This window comes from Culex quinquefasciatus, chromosome 1 (genome assembly GCF_015732765.1).
Source record: "Culex quinquefasciatus strain JHB chromosome 1, VPISU_Cqui_1.0_pri_paternal, whole genome shotgun sequence".
NCBI classification, from domain to species: Eukaryota; Metazoa; Arthropoda; class Insecta; order Diptera; family Culicidae; genus Culex; species Culex quinquefasciatus.
This window is the reverse complement of record NC_051861.1, coordinates 14,913,137-14,929,737: the sequence shown is the minus strand read 5'-3', so window position 1 is coordinate 14,929,737 and position 16,601 is coordinate 14,913,137. Positions and strand designations below refer to the sequence as shown.

The 16,601-nt window shown below is 41.4% G+C and overlaps 2 protein-coding genes across 4 annotated transcripts in view; one reads left to right on the top strand and one right to left on the bottom strand.

The window, feature by feature from the left end:
• Positions 1-10,732: 10,732 nt before the first annotated feature.
• Positions 10,733-13,276, top strand: LOC6033008 (tyrosine-protein kinase receptor torso). The gene has a single exon (XM_001843466.2). The coding sequence runs from the start codon at positions 10,733-10,735 to the stop codon at positions 13,274-13,276; it is 2,544 nt and encodes an 847-aa protein (XP_001843518.2).
• A 71-nt stretch (positions 13,277-13,347) lies between these two features.
• LOC6033009 (dynein beta chain, ciliary) overlaps positions 13,348-16,601 on the bottom strand; it is a 33,366-nt gene continuing 30,112 nt past the window's right edge. For all 3 annotated transcript variants that reach the window (XM_038252258.1, XM_038252266.1, XM_001843467.2), the window contains 2 exons: positions 13,598-16,549; positions 13,348-13,540 (listed from right to left, as the gene is read on the bottom strand). In XM_038252258.1, the coding sequence (XP_038108186.1) occupies positions 13,441-13,540; positions 13,598-16,549 (3,052 nt within the window). In that variant the 3' untranslated portion in view covers positions 13,348-13,440. The remainder of the gene's footprint in view (positions 13,541-13,597; positions 16,550-16,601) is intronic.

Genomic DNA, 16,601 nt, shown 5'->3' with positions numbered 1-16,601 from the left:
TCAATTAGTTGGGTGGTGACGCGCGGTCAATTATGTGGCATTGTGTGTGAAAAGAAAAGAATTTTATTTCGTGTTTCATCCTGGTTGGCTTGCCCACAAGCAGAAGAAAATCAGTTCAATTAGTTGGGTGATGACGCGCGGTCAATTATGTGGCATTGTGTGTGAAAAGAAAAGAATTTTATTTCGTGTTTCATCCTGGTTGGCTTGCCCACAAGCAGAAGAAAATCAGTTCAATTAGTTGGGTGGTGACGCGCGGTCAATTATGTGGCATTGTGTGTGAAAAGAAAAGAATTTTATTTCGTGTTTCATCCTGGTTGGCTTGCCCACAAGCAGAAGAAAATCAGTTCAAATAGTTGGGTGGTGACGCGCGGTCAATTATGTGGCATTGTGTGTGAAAAGAAAAGAATTTTATTTCGTGTTTCATCCTGGTTGGCTTGCCCACAAGCAGAAGAAAATCAGTTCAATTAGTTGGGTGGTGACGCGCGGTCAATTATGTGGCATTGTGTGTGAAAAGAAAAGAATTTTATTTCGTGTTTCATCCTGGTTGGCTTGCCCACAAGCAGAAGAAAATCAGTTCAAATAGTTGGGTGGTGACGCGCGGTCAATTATGTGGCATTGTGTGTGAAAAGAAAAGAATTTTATTTCGTGTTTCAACCTGGTTGGCTTGCCCACAAGCAGAAGAAAATCAGTTCAATTAGTTGGGTGGTGACGCGCGGTCAATTATGTGGCATTGTGTGTGAAAAGAAAAGAATTTTATTTCGTGTTTCATCCTGATTGGCTTGCTTAAGTCCTTCCTACATCATCGTTGATCGGGAGGCATGACGTCGTGTGAATTGTTGCATTAAAATAAGTTTAAGTATTACTGTAAATGACTGTAGAAAAGTCCTTCCTTTATGATCAATGTCGTGATGAAAAATTACATTTATTCAGTATTTAAATACCTGTGCGCGAGTGTTTTGGTGTGCTAATTAGAAAGACCTTCCCATAGCATCGTTGCTCGGAAGGCTCGCCGACGGGTTTGTTATGAAAGTCCTCCCCATAGCATCGTAGCTCGGGAGGCATCGAAAAGCCAATACCTTATCCTACTAACCCAAAAAAATAATCACGTGATGCTTGAAGGAGATGCTGTGGATTCAACGGTCTCAAGCGGTATCAACAATTATATAGCGAAAAACTATGTGCTTGATGAGTCTGCAACTTCAACTATCGGACTAACATTCCTCCCTTTTGTTGAACTGCAGGCTTCTTGGGAGGGCGCCGGTATTGACTAATAAAGTCGGGGTCTTCAGGGGTTAAACAGTGAACGGATGGTTGGCTCCCACTGATCATTTTTGATTCATTGTTTAACTTCAGCTGATCTGTCAATAACGGAGTAGCAGCTCATTGGCAGTCAACCATGCTCATGCTCATGCTCATGCTCATAAATTACAAAATATAATTGTAAGTGTAAATGTGAAAATAATAAATATTTTTAATATAATAAATAAAACCAATATGATTCCAAGAAGCTGTAAAATAAATAAAAAAAAGCAGTTATTTAAAATATAAATGCTCCAATGCTCGTTAATTTCAGCAATTTGATCATATATCGTATGAGGAGATGGTATGTTACAGGAAAGGAAAAGGCTAAGGAATAATATGAATATTTAAATAAATCATATAGTGAGTAGATACATTTTCGTGTAGAGAGTTAATTTAAAATAATTCCAGGAAGGGACCATCCATAAACCACGTGGACACTTTTTTGGAAATCTCAACCCCCCCCCCCCCTTCGTGGACAATTGTCCATACAAAAAAAATCTTTTTTTGTATGGACCGTGGACAATCGCCATACCCCCTCCCTAAGGTGTCCACGTGGTTTATGGATGGTCCCGAAGCTGTAAAATAACTAACAATAATTCAAAAACTAACACTCCATATGGAATGACAAATCCAAACGGCTTCGTACCTTCGACAGAACTCCGTCCCAACTGCCAACACACCAAGAATGCCATTATTCGGTTATTTATTTTTGTTATTTTTTCTTTATTGGAGGTGGACAAAAGCCCCCTTGAGCTGTGTCTGGTTATCGATAAAAGACACTTTCTCAAAAAGGCACAAAACCACCTCATCTTATCGCGGTTACCATAATCACTCACCCCATACGAAATGCGACACAAAAGCACAAAAAATAACCTCCAGTTGTCCTTTTAATAATGATAATTCAAAAATCTGTATTTTTTAAGGAATTTTTTGATCGATCTGGTGTCTTCGGCAAAGTTGTAGGTATGGATAAGACTACACTAAAAAAAATGCTATACGGTAAAAAAATTGGTGATTTTTAATTTAACTTTTTGTCACTAACTTGGTTTGCAAAAAAAAAAAAACACTATTTTTTATATGTTTTAGGGCAATGTATGTAGTTTAGTAAGGTAAAGCGGGTTTTCCAGCTGTCAACATAGTTAGTTAGCACGAAACCCGGGTTTTAGGGTACGTTATCCATTAGTGGATCCTTTTCCTATAGTGGACCCTCTGAAGGGTTTTTGATGAAAAAATCAATAAAATCACAATTTCAAGCGTGTTTTTGTCTACAAATTTTTTATTTGGCATGTTCAGCATAATTTAAAACAATGTTGGCTGACATTGACGTGTCCTTTCAGCCAAAATAATCCAATCATTTTTTGACTGATTATTAAACTTCAGCAGGTCGAAATAATGTAAGTTTAAGAAACTTTACTAAAATAAAGCGAAGAACTGCTCATTTTCGAGCAAAAATTAGGGGGGTCCAATATAGGACAACGAAAATCCAAACTTTTCCAAAAGTGGACCCCTGTTAATTTAACTTGCAAAAATAAAGAAAACTGTGTATTTAAGCAAAAGTTTCTCTTAAACATACAATAAATGTTTGTTGTAATCAACCTAAACACATATTTTTTCAATTATGAGTATAAATATAGCTGTTTTCATGTTAAAAGTACCAAATATGCTGAAGCTGAAAGAATTTATAATTAATCAAAACTATAGTTAATGGTACTTAACTGAAGCATCACAGTTGCAGTTTGAAATGATATTTTTTAATAATAAATCAATAACAAAACATTCTTTTTAAATAAACATGCGTGGTTTTATCAGCAACTGTAAACAAATCTATTGTTTAGTTTCGGTCAATCATTTATGTAATTAATATGGAAAAAAATGCATCAAAATTACTTTTTTAATTATTTGTATGTTTACAGTGGTTTTTGAAACGTTTTCTCTGATCTTTTTTGGAAATAAATGTGTTTAAATGTCTGTTAGGTTTTTTGTTGTTTAAAGCCAAATTTGTTAACAAAACATATTTGTTCATGATGAAAAGTGAGCAAAATCCATCTTTTATTCATTATATCTATCATTAGACCTACACAATGCATCAAAACATCAAATATCGGTTAAATTAGGTATAAAAATAACAGTTTGCCTATAGTGGACCCGGGTCCACAATCGGATTATGGACCCGGGTCCACTATAGGAAAAGGGGGTCCATAACAGGCAAAAAAAACTTTTGTTTCAAATGGCTATTTTTCTGCTCAAAAACAAAAAACTGATGAAACAAATACTCAAAATTGTTCAAAACACTTCAGATTCCATTATTTTGTTCAAAGGGTTATGAAAAAGTGCTTAAAATATTGAAAAATTGTGAAAAATATGCTTCGGCTCTACTAGGGGGTCCACTAATGGTTAAAATACCCTATATGGAGATTTTCAGAAAAGTGAAAATTCCACCGTTTTCCGAGCAAATTTCATCGGATTCTGTTTTCTGTAGGTTTGTTAAGCATGCCTGAATCAAAATGCGCTTTTAAAACAAAAATATTTTTTCAAAAAAAAAAAATTCAACGAAACGCGTTTTTCGGTTCAGTTCGGTATGCTTAACAACACTACAGAAAAAAAATCCGGTGAAATCTGCCCGAAAAATGGCAAAATTTTCACTTTTCATTTCATGCTAACTATTTTGACAACTAGAAAATCTCGCCTTACCTTATCTAATCTACATACCTTGGTTTTAGGGGACATAAAATGCCAACTTTTCAGAAATTTTCAGGTTGTGCAAAAAATCTTTGACCGAGTTATGAATTTTTGAATCAATACTGATTTAAAAAAAAAAACTCGAAATATTGGTCGCAAAAATTTTCAATTTTATTTTTCGACGTAAAATCAAATTTTTAATCAAAAAGTACATAAGTGAAATTTTCATAAAGTGCACCGTTTTCAACTTATAACCATTTTTAAGTAACTTTTTTGAAAATAGTCGCAGTTTTCCATTTTTTCAATTAGTGCACATGTTTGTTCACTTTGGAAAAACATATTTTTGAAAAACTGAGAAAATTCTCTATATTTTTCATTTTTGAAACATTCGTGAAATTTTGCGATCTTTTCGAAAAATACAAATATCTAAATTAAAAAAAAATTGGATTTCGTTGAGAACTGCTCTTCTCCAATTTGCTGAACCTCATTGTTTTCGCTGTTTTGGGTCAAATATTTCATCGCTTTCATAGCAATCTATCTCAGGACCTCAGGATACCAGTTAGAAGTGAACCTCGGAGTCATTTTTGGTAAAAATATGGCTCGTAATACATTTCACTAGCCAAACTTTGAAGGATAGACAAACATGGTCCGAAAATTTAATCAAATAAATGCGAAATCGGTCCGGCTAACCATACATCAGGCAAAGTCATGCCCGGCTTGGATCAGAATAAGTTTTAGTATGGCGTCGATTTTTTGGCACAGCTCAAGATAGTTTGATATGGGTAAAGAAAGCAAAGTTTGAGCTGTTTTTTTTTTAAATTCATTACCATTCGATTGTTAAAATCGCACGATAAAACTTTTTTTTCCATGAAAATAATTAAGCTGGTCAAACTTGCCTGCGCCTACCCTAAACCGACTTGGGTTTCTTCATTAGGCTGATGTGGTGGGCTCGGGGGATTTTCCGTGGGAATCTGAGTACTTTGGCAAACAACTGGACAAATACTGACCGACCGATGTGCGATTTTCGACGAAGGTCCTGTGCGCTGCCGATCCGGCACCGCACTATACTTGCGGTCAACATCGTTGCTAATTGCCACCGATCCATAACGTAATTGATGCGGATTTGACGTTAAGCTGGAGCGGCAATCAGTGGGATTGCCCAGCGATGAATGGATCGAATTAGTTTGTACATCAAGTTTGAAGGATTTTTTGTTTGAAAAATGGATCTCCGGAACAAATTTCAAGAGTATTATGAATTAAACATTTCATCAAATTGTCCTTAATTCCCGTCATAAGAAAACCTGATAAAATGGTACTAGTTAGTCTAACAGATGACGCTCCCAGAACCAGCGACCAAACCCGTGTACCACTGTTTTCTCACATTTCGATACGCTGCTCTCCAGTTCGGTTCAATCCGTTCCGACTTTAGAAATTAATGAATGAAAGGTGTCATTCAATCCATCCCCGGGCCCAAACACTGATTCACACAAACGTTGACAAGACCCGCTGCTGCGCCGCTTTGGTCCATTAGTGCGATCCCATCCATTAATCACAACACCTCTTAGCCAGAGACCAGAAGCTGCTGACCCGAGATCCATCCGTCAGAAAAAAAACGCACACTGTGTGTAGTTTATGGTCCCACTCATAAATCCGTCGTCGTCGTCGCGATGCATTTTTCGTTTGATCGTGGACCGCTCCACCCGTGAATGAAGACATTTATAGACCCTTCTCAATATCTGATGCTACCCTTTTGTAGCTATGCGTAATTTGGTGGCGCGCAAATTAACGCGCGGACGGGATGGCTTTATTGGACCAGAGGCCAATAAAGTCGATTAGCGCGAAGTTGTGAAAATGTTTTTGTCCCGGACAGATGGGACCACCCTGACGCAGGGTTGATCGATCGCGCAAGTAACTTGAGATCTGTGGGGATGGGCCCACAAAAGTACAAATCCACCAGACAGCTTTTCTAATGGCCTAATATTCGACGACCTTTCTAAAAGTAAGGGATTGGCTGATGGCGCTCAAAACTGGAGAACTAAAACTGGCATGGGTACAGGAAGAGTGGATGAGGATATCAAATTTCAAGATTCAGGGATGGCCTGCGTGGTTTAGGGTTTTGCGGGATTGCTGAATGACAGGAAAATAGGGGACTGAGTTGTGTCTCAAATGGCAAAAAGAGGGCTTGTCTTAAAGTGGAAGGTACTGAAAAAAGGGCGCGTAAAAATGGCGTTACAGCTGCGATGATGATGATCATTGAGTGATTTTGAAGGAATAGAACTTCTGCAAAAGACGTTGAATAAGAAAAACTAAACTAAACAAAAAGGGAAAATTAAGACTCGCTACATTTTTTCCCCAGGTATAAGGTACGATTATAAGCAACTTACTATGTAAAAAAATAAAAAGATGGATATCAAATGTGAATCCTGGTTTTCGAAATTTTGATATGCAGTGGATCACACAATGATTTGAAGGTCATTACAGTTTTGCAGTGGTCCCAAATTTAAAATTTGTAAAAAGATTTAAAAGACTTTCTTCGAACCGTACAACTAAGCGTACATTTTATTCTGAATAATTTAAAATCAATTTTAAACGTTTTTTTTTTCATTTTAAATTAAAATCATAATCATTTTTATTGCCTCTCTCAAATTTTTTGAAATTATCGAAAAGGGGAGGGGGATGGGGGTTCAATAACTTGAATTAAGGTTAGCAATGGCCTAACGCTATTACGAATAGTTTCACCGTCTTATAAAAATCGAATCAATTGGATTTGAAGCAACCTAAAATTGTTTGGATTTCTCTATCTAGACAGCTTTCTCTACAGCAATAGTTAATGGTAATCAAGAAAACATTAATAAAAAGGATGATTTAAAAACACTAAAAGTGAGCAATTCTCTACCAAAACCGGAAATGGATTTTATTTGTATTATTTGATTTGGCTCAAACTTTGGCGGGGCCTTCCATATGACCAAATAAGCTATTTTGCGTCATTGGTTCACCCATACAAGTCTCCATACAATTTTGGCTGCTGTCCATACAAAAATGGTATGTAAATATTCAAACAGCTGTAACTTTTGTATGTATGTATGTATGTATGTATGATCCCCATACCCGCAGGCAACTTGGTCCTGGAACACATGTGAGCGCTAGGTGAACAATTCGATCATCTTTTACTCCGTAATCTGTACACCCACGTGCATAAGTTTTTTTGCACGAATTTTAATGCTACAAATACCGGCGCATAGATCAAAATGGTTTCCCTCTTCCCGCCCCAAGCGCCGGAAATTTGTAGCGGGTGAAGGGACACTTTGCATAGACGCCCTTGCTCCCATCACGTCACTGAGGGTATGGAGCGACGAGAAATTAATAAGCATGCCCCCTCAGTCGAACCTTCATTAGAGAAGCAGGCAATCCACAACTCACAGCGAACGACCAAGGGAACACCCTACCGCGTATATAGTAAGATTGGCGTGGTTGGTCTTTAGTGAAATGTATGGATGTTAGAGTGGATGGAAGTGTCAATTGAAAATAAAAATGGAAAGCTCTCACCAAATACGAAGAATCTTCGAAACCAGCTCATTTCCGATCGTTTCGCCACATGTCACATGAATCATGACTTTTCTTGAATCCCTGTCTTGATCAGCAGAGCTTCCGGCAGCAATCCTAAAACCGCACGATTAACTGCAAGCGACCCACTTTAATGAGGATGGATGATGATCACCACCCACATCTGCTTCGACAATTCTTGAAAAACGACGTCGCCATTCTGGAATTTATGTTGGTCGAACTGGAACCACAGGCAACGCTCTAGCTGATGGCCACTTCGTGAAGTTACCCAGGTCCTGATCTTCTTGTTGCTGCTGACATCTCCTCCCGGTGGAGCAACTCTGCCGAGTCGTGAAAGTCGTATTTCAAACATTTCACCGAAAAAGTCTGCCTTTCACTTCCATCACTTCAACTACAAATGTTTTGAACCGAAAATTATAAAGAGATCTCCGTATTTTAAGAAATTTAACACTTTTAAAGACGATTAAAAAAAAAAAAAAAAAAAAAAAAAAAATCATATTCAAACAGCTGTAACTTTTGAGCGAATTTTCTGATCAATTTGGTGTCTTCCGCAAAGTTGTAGGTATTGTTGAGGACTTTTGAGAAAAAAATAGGTACACGGAAAAACAAATTGCAGATTTTTTTTCAACTTTTTTTTCACTAAAACTCAATTTCCCAAAATACGTATTTTTTTATTTTCGAGATTTTTTGATATTTTTTAAGGAACAAAAATCCGCAACTTTTGAGCCATAGAGAAACCTGGTCAAAAAATCCGCAACCCCCACAAAGTTTGAGTCAAATAAAAAAGATTTCGTAGAGAGTTGCTCAAGTGTCAAAAATTTCACAATGCAAATGAGATCGGAAAAAGGTCTGCATTATCGGATTCTTTGGACAATTTTGCTTAAAGAACAGTCAAAATTAGTTTTAAGAGTTGTTGAAACATAATTTAAAACTATCTTCAGATGTATGAGCATTTTTAGTAGAACATTTTTCTTAGTACCTCAATTTGGATAAAAATGCTGCAAAAAATATATTTTTATGAAAAAAAACTAGCTAATCTCAATAAATTTATCTTGTCTCCTTTTATTGTTTTGTGGCGTAGTTTTAAGTCTTCAATCAAAGTAGGCTTCTTTTAGGCCATCAAATAAAATTTTAAGCCAAATCGGAGTAGAATAATTGTGATAACGTTCTACAAAATCACCAAATCTGCACCGATTTAGTTGAAAATTTCACTGGGGTCCCAGGGTCGTCAAGGATTTCGACCCAAAAAGAAGCCTACTTTGATTTAAACATAATACGCCATCAAAAAGAGACATAAACTAAAAACCCTAAGGCCTAAGGTACACGAAGAAAAATGTTTTGTAGAATCAGCGTGTATGAGGTTTGTTTCAACAATTTTTTTGTTGAATATAGTCAACAAAAAAAAGGTTTGTTTCAACGCAAATTTTTTGTTGATTAAATTTTACAAAAAAATGTTGAAACAAACCTTGATTTTTTTCAATTCTACATTTTTTGTATTGTTTTGAAAAAGTTGCTTTGACGTTTAGCTTTAATTTAAAAAAAAGTACTTGAAATTTGTTTTTGATTTTTTTTAACTATCATTTTTTTAGACGTTTGAAGAAAGCCAGTCCTTTTAACTTAAAAAAAAAATGCTGATTTGTGAGCAGTCATGCCATAAACTATCTTCGTCTAAAAAATCTATTTTTCATTTCAATATCAATCAGTTTGAAACATTTCCAATTTCGGAAATATTTCACGCAAGCATTTCGAAAAAGCTCCATTCCTACGATTAAGCTCCACGACTGTTCGAATCAATGTGCTTTGGGGGACATTACGCACGGTTTGCAAAGCATGACTTTCTCATTAGGAGATTCCATCGAAGAATGCTACAATATCTTTTCATTACGGTGTAACCGTGCTTGTTTTCACTCAAAGTTACGCTCAATTGAAAAGATATTTCGGAATGCGCAGTCTGTTCAATTTGCCTGCACTCTGATTTGGCTGAGGCTCGAACCCAGTATGGGTGGATTGTAAGATGCTCGCAATACATTTTGCTTCATCAAACTGGAGATGAGCTTTCACTGAACAGTGGAAACATTTGTGCAGTTTCAAGGGCTTAACAGATGCAGCTTTCTGAAAAAGTTGAAGTGGTATGAATTTTCATACCTGTGTACAAAACATTTGTTTAATGAAATTCTTATTGGAATTGATTTGGTGAAAAGTAGAAAAAACTGATCATTTTATTTAATAAATTTTAACTTGAAAGTAAAATCATTGGTTTTTTAATTGAATAGATATTGAATAAAAACTAAATATAAACGAACTTTTTTTTTGTAACAAAACCATTTTTGTAAACATTTTAGTAGATGAACAAAATGTTTCACACTTTTACCAACAAAGCGATTTGGCTCGTTAAAGTTGTAGAGTTTGATGTTTCTTGTTTGAATGCTGTCGCTTTCACAGCATATATTCCATTCAAGAAGGGTAAGCTGTAAGCTTCTTAACATACTCTACATAATTTTTAGTAGAGACTTGAACCCTTGCAACTTTCTTGGGGGAGAAAGCATAAAAGCTTTCGTATAGGGATAGAAAAACACGCGTTATGCATGTTTCATGCCACCACCAGAAAGGAAGAGTATGATGAGCCACCTTGCGAAATTATGATTAAAATTTTCAAAGATAATTTTGTCTCGACTAAATTATTTATCTATCCACCACAAAACTTTAACTTTTAAAGTTGCTTAAATCAAAATTTTGGGCAAAATTGAGTTTAAAATGCCAGTTTGTACCCTCGTTTGATCATTTAACAAATTGAATTGGAATTATTGCCGTATGATAGTAATCTGGATAGGAGTCTTGTAATAATAATCTGGATTGGTGCATGTCTCCAGAAAGAACAAATCAAACTATTTTCTGGCAGCGCAGGCAGAACATTCCAGCATTAGGTAGAACCACAATCTAACTTCTATCAGTGTGTCTCTTCAGCAATAAGAACTAGAACTAGCAGAAAGGGGGAAAAAACAACAAGTAGAACCGTCCAGGGCTGCCTGCTCTTACCTGGCCCAAATCCGTATTCAAGTACCTGACCGCCTCAAACACGCGGTATAAAGTGTACGGAAGTGTCCAAACCTGTCATCACTCGTTTGTTGCTGCAAAAGAGAAAGCAACCAGTTTGGATTCGTTGGTCGTACACGGTAGATCACGCACGATGTCTCCGTTGACGGCACTGTTGGTGGTGATTGTTACGTTAAACCAAGTCTGTTGCAATCAGCTGCGACTTCACACCGATCAGGAGGAGCAGGAGTTGTACAAGATAAGTGCCTGTGTTGCGAAATGCTTGGCACGAGGAGTGGAGCTAAAGGAGAAGTGCTACGAGCGGTGTTCGGAACCCGGAGTGCTGGATGGAGTTACGTTTGAACATCCGCACAAGTCGTTCCGAGTTGAGTTGGTTTGTCGCGATAGTACAACGTTGATGGTTGACGTTCGGCAGCAGTTCGACGGTAATGCTACGAATGTCGTATACATTTACGTGATCAAAGTGAAAGAAGTGGACGCCTTGTTGAACAGTGGGCTGATCGTTTACGTCAGCAACAGTTCGGTAGTTCGAATCGAGAACCTGTTCCCGAATAAACCGTTCATCGTGTCTGCGACCATTCTCAGTTCAAGTGGTGAACTCATGACCGCACAAGAACAAACACTTGAAACGCTTCCACTCGACTACCAACCGGGAGAGATCACCGAAATTAGTGTTGTGAGCTACAGTGCAAACTCCGACAATCCTTCCTTGCTGGACGCAATCATAGCTTGGGAACCGTCCAGCGATCGTAGCTGTCATTACGAGGTTCTATGCTACGCCAATGAGTCCCCAGACTACCAGTTGCAGCAGGTTTACGTGGATCAAACCTCCAGTCTGTACCGTCACACGATCGAGTCGTTGCTGTTGAACGAAGAGTATGAGATCGCGATACGTGCAACGAATCCCCGTCATCCAACGTTCCAAAGCGAGCTCCACTGGACGTCGTTTAGTACTCCCAACTGTCTCGATTGGTACAACAGTGGGGACTTTTGCGACCCAGAAGCTGTTCAAAATATCCGGGTGATCGCCAAACGTTTGCCTGAAGATCGCTACCAGTTCAACATAAGTTGGGATCAGCCGCGTTTCCTCCCGGATTTCTACATTGTGAAGCTGTTCGATCTGGATCTTGGAGCCAACGACGAAACGGCCAACTCGGTCGAGCAAAATGTCAGAGGCACGCAGAGTCACCTTCTCATTGAGTCGTTTGAATTGAGCGGACCACAGTATGAGGTGATGATTACGGCTCACGCAAATAATCGATCGTCACCAGCGCAGAGTATCATCCGGGCGTTGAACGTTGGTCCTGTTGCGGCACTTGCCGATTGGAGCGGTCACTGGATACTGGCGATTGTGATTAGTGCAATCTTTTCACTTTGTTCGGTTAGTCTTGTGATTTGTCGAAAGATGCGTAACAAGGGAACTTTTCACGATCAGGACTCGGAATACGGTATCAAGCTGGAGCCGGTCAAGCAGCAGCAAGAGGCAGTCACCTCACTGCCAGCGTTCGACGACGCAATGGAGATCGAGTTCGAGCGAGTTCAACTTTTGGAAGTCCTTGGCGAAGGAGCATTCGGATTGGTACGCAAGGGAACTCTCAACGGAACCGATGTCGCAGTCAAGATGCTCAAGGAGCACCCAAGCGTGCAGAACATCCAGGAGTTCCAGCAGGAGATCGATGTCATGAAATCCGTTGGATCTCACCCAAATGTGGTTGGCATTGTGGGTCACTTCACAGCACGTCCCAACGAAATGATGCTTCTTACAGAGTACTGTAGCGAAGGAAATCTGCTCAACTATTTGCGCAACGAGTGGCAAAAGATCATGAAGCAGAAGGAGATTAACGCCCTCCCGGAATATCTGGACTGCAAAACTCCGGGATTGGCCGAAATCAAACGACCGGAAAGCGTGTTCAACTTTGATACTTCCTTCGTCAACGAAAAGCGATCCCAAGAGTACAAAAACATCTGTCCGGAACCGATTGAGAACAAGCTGTACTCCCTGATAAACGAAGACGTCAACAACAACTCCACCAACCAGAACGCCGTGGACAACCAGTGCTACCAGCAATTAACCCCGCCTATCTCCAGCTCAGAACTGCTTGATTTCGCCAGCCAGATTGCAACCGGAATGGACTTTCTCGCTCGCAACAAGGTCGTGCATCGGGATTTGGCCGCACGGAACGTGCTCATCGGTGCCGGGCGGGTCGTCAAAATTTCCGACTTTGGTCTCAGTCGGGACGTGTACCAGGACAACCAATACCGCAAGCGAGGTGCAGGCAAGCTGCCGATCAAGTGGCTTGCGCTGGAATCGCTGACACACCAAATGTACACGACGCAGAGTGACGTGTGGTCTTTCGGGATTCTGCTGTACGAGATCTGCACCCTCGGAGGGAATCCGTACCCGCATCTGGCGGCGAGTAGTTTGATTGCGGAACTTCGCCGGGGCTACCGGATGGAGAAACCTGCTGGGTGTGGAGATGAACTGTACGAGCTGATGCGATCCTGCTGGAGTGCAATGCCCGTTGAGAGGCCAAACTTTGGAGCGATTCGAGAGCGGCTTGAGAAGCTGTTGGCGAGCAGTTGCATGCGGGAACAAATCGATTTGGACGCGATCGGGGAAGACATGGTGCAGAATGTGGCGAGCTGTGAGCAGGGCTACCTGAAGCCGGTGGGATGAGGGGGCATTGTTTTGGATTTAATTGTACATAGACTTAGATTAATAATATATTTAAATACAAACCCAAACACTTTTTTTCAAGCAATCAATATGAATATATTTCAGAACACAAACTCTAAAAGGTGAACTTCACAAATCCATCACAGCAAACTCACAGTGCTCAGTTAAACTTGCAGCAACAAACAAACACCTCCCAGAGTCCACTTGGACGCCTTCTCCTTGCTCTTCAAATTGAAGGTCCACACGTAGGTCGGTCCGCGAATCCTGTAACGGAGCATATTTATCAAAACTTTGAACAATTTTCAAGAACTTTCAACATACCTCGTCTTATACACCGGACATTCGTAGATATTCTTCGTGTCCTGTTTGTCCTGCGTAATCGCCTTGATAAAAATGACCGGCATTTGTGGAAACAGCTCCTTCAACCGCGAGCTCGCAATGGAACCAATGTTCGTATCCCAGCGTGCCCCCTCCATGTACAGCCCGTTCACGTAAGCTCCCTCTCTCGGCGGAGCGCTAATGTCCTCCTTGAACTTTTTCGTAACGTCACAGCTGAGGCACATCTTGTCCAGCGGCCACTCGTTCTTGCGGGCCGTCTGCTGCATGATAGCCGTCAGGAAGCTCTGCGGATTGAAGAATCCCGCTAGCCACACCGACGAAGGTAGATTGAAGTCGTTGGACCACGCTTCTAGCTCCTTGATACGGATTGTCAGGTCGGCAAACCACGACTGAAGGCCAAACATCGACGGGTACGCCCGCTTTGTCCAGTTGTCGGGCACGTGATCGAAAAAGAGCGACGATTCCAGGTCTTCCATGTCCGATGTAATGGTCAGCTCGCCCTTGAGTCCCAACATCAGCTCCCGCAGAGTACGCTTCATTTCCCGAACCAAAATGTTCATCCGCTCGCACTCTTGGAAGGCTACGATCACGAACGGCGTGCGATCTTCGACACGCGCCATTAGTTCGGGCATGTTGAACTCCTCCGGCAGTTTGTCGCTAAACTCTTCGATGATGGACTTGACAACGTCTTCACGACTAACGCTAGATCCACTGGTAGCTCCCGAGTCACGCGGTTGCAACTCGAAAATGGTCTTGAACAGCTGCTCCGAGAGGGTCGTAAGAAAACCAATTTCAGCGTTCGGATGCAGTCCGTAGAGGTACGGGGACTCAACGGGTAGGTTGTCGTCAATGTAATTGTGATAGCCGACGTAATCCAAATTTGGTGGAGCTGGAAAGCCGATGCAGAGGTTCAAGTCTCCATCGACCAGTTCGGGCTGCATAAACTCTTCCAGGTAGGTCCGACAAAGCCGTCTATCCCAATCGTCGGTAATGTGTCCTCCGTACATAATCTCTCCAAAAAGGTAGCGCAAATCTTCCCACGGAACGCGATTGTTCGCTTCCAAGTAGTTGTACAGAACATACACGCTGATTGTCAGATCACCCACGTTGAACGGATAGACCCGGTTCCAACCCTGAGGACCAAACTTCCTCCGTTCAGCGACTACGGCATGGAAGTAGCACAGCGCAAAGAGTATTGCCTTGAACTCCGCTTCCTTTCCACATTGTTCCAGCGTTTCCTGGTTAAAATTGTCCAAAGATTTGTGAATATTTGCCAGCATTCCCGTCGGCGGCTCATTTGTGATCTTGATCGCAGACTCCAAGATTCCCTGCGGAATTATGTGATACTCGGCGGACATGGCTGGCTCAGCACTGATAAACAGTCGATAGTTCTCATGCGCATCTTCCAGCGTTGCTTCCATCTTCTTCTCCAGCGTAGCAAGCCACTTCGCGACCAGATGGATGTTTTGAAGGATGACCCAGTGACCTTCCTTGGACGCTACGTCAATTGCACCTTCAGCCACCACTTCTTGACCCTGACCAAGCGATACGTTGTGGAAGTTGCCGTTGTCCGTCGAGAAGCGCATCTTTTTGCCAAGTTTCTCGACGTCCTTCAGTGGATCCACCCCGGGAGATAAAATGAAAAATACTGGCGTTGACGAACTTGTTTCCTTGAAGGACTTGTCAAACTCGACCATCCTAGCCTCGACAAACTTGGCGCCCAATTTCTCCTCAACAAACGCCCGAACCGCGTACGTCATCCGATCCGGTCTCAAGCAACGCATGATGCAAAGTCGCTGCAAAGCGTTCTTGTTCTTCCACTCGCCGGGCATCTTCTCCCGCTCCGGACACTCCGACTCGATCAGCTTGCGCCATCTCTTGGCCGACCCCTCAATATCCTTGTCCAGCGAACGGAACTCATCCATGTTCGACAGCGCCTTAATGCCACCCCAACCGGCGTTCGTCAAAAAGTCAAACGGCGACGTCAAGTTCGGTGTGAACGGGAACCGCAGCAAAAAGTCCAACTCGGCCGGATCTATCTCCTTCGCCTGCAGCAAAATCTGAATCGCCATCTGGGCCATAAAGATCAGCTTGTCCTTTTCGAACAAACCACGGCTCGTGTACATGTGCACGGCAAACGTAATCGAATCGATAAGGTTGATCACGCGATCTTTCAACTTCTCTGCTGGGGGAGTTACGGCAATGGCATCCTTGAAGACAGTCGTGAAGGCTTTGAGCGAAAACTGGTAGATTGGGTTGATCTTGTGCAGGTCGTTCAGGATAAAGTAAAGGATGGAGGCACGTTCCGCCGCTGGTCGGTAACTCTCACGAGCGATGTCGATAGCCTCGGATGTCTTCTTGCCTTCGCGCACTTTGATTTCTACTTCTGCTGCCGTCTTTTTGGTCTTCTCCAGGTTCAAGACCAGACTGGCGTCTTCCAGCACGTTCTCGCCAGCCGACGAGAGCCGACTTAGCAGATCATCTTCCAGCATCTTGAGTGTAATCTTGAACGTGTTTTGTTGAGTCGTAAGATCCGCTTTCTGCTGCTCGAGATCAGGTCGTTCGGCTTTAACCACTTCGGCGAGCAACTGCTCTTCCAGACCATCCCTAGTGACGGTAAAGTTAATGAGCGTGGTCTGCGCTTGCATTTCCGGCTTGTAGTGAGGATTTGCAAGCTTCGTCTGGAGAATCAGCTGAAACTTGGGATTGTAGTCAATTTCCTTCTCTCCCATGCGCAAACATTTGCCCTTTTTGACCAGCATACGCCCCAGAAGCGGATCCAGCACGGCATCAACCGTCTCGCCGATGTTCTCAATCAGCAGAATGCTTCCGTTGACTATACACTTTTCAATCACGTCCAGATAACCCTTGGCGGTAAGCCGCAGAACGGTCAGGTCACTTCCGTACTTCTGCTTAATCCACTTGATTCCTTGCCTGTAAACAAAGAAAGTTTCTGCTGAAAAGGTCCACCAAGCTTAACGATTGT

What these genes read in the sequence shown, in the direction of transcription:
- LOC6033008 (XM_001843466.2), top strand. Translation starts at nt 10,733, where the DNA reads ATGTCTCCGTTGACGGCACTGTTGGTGGTGATTGTTACGTTAAACCAA.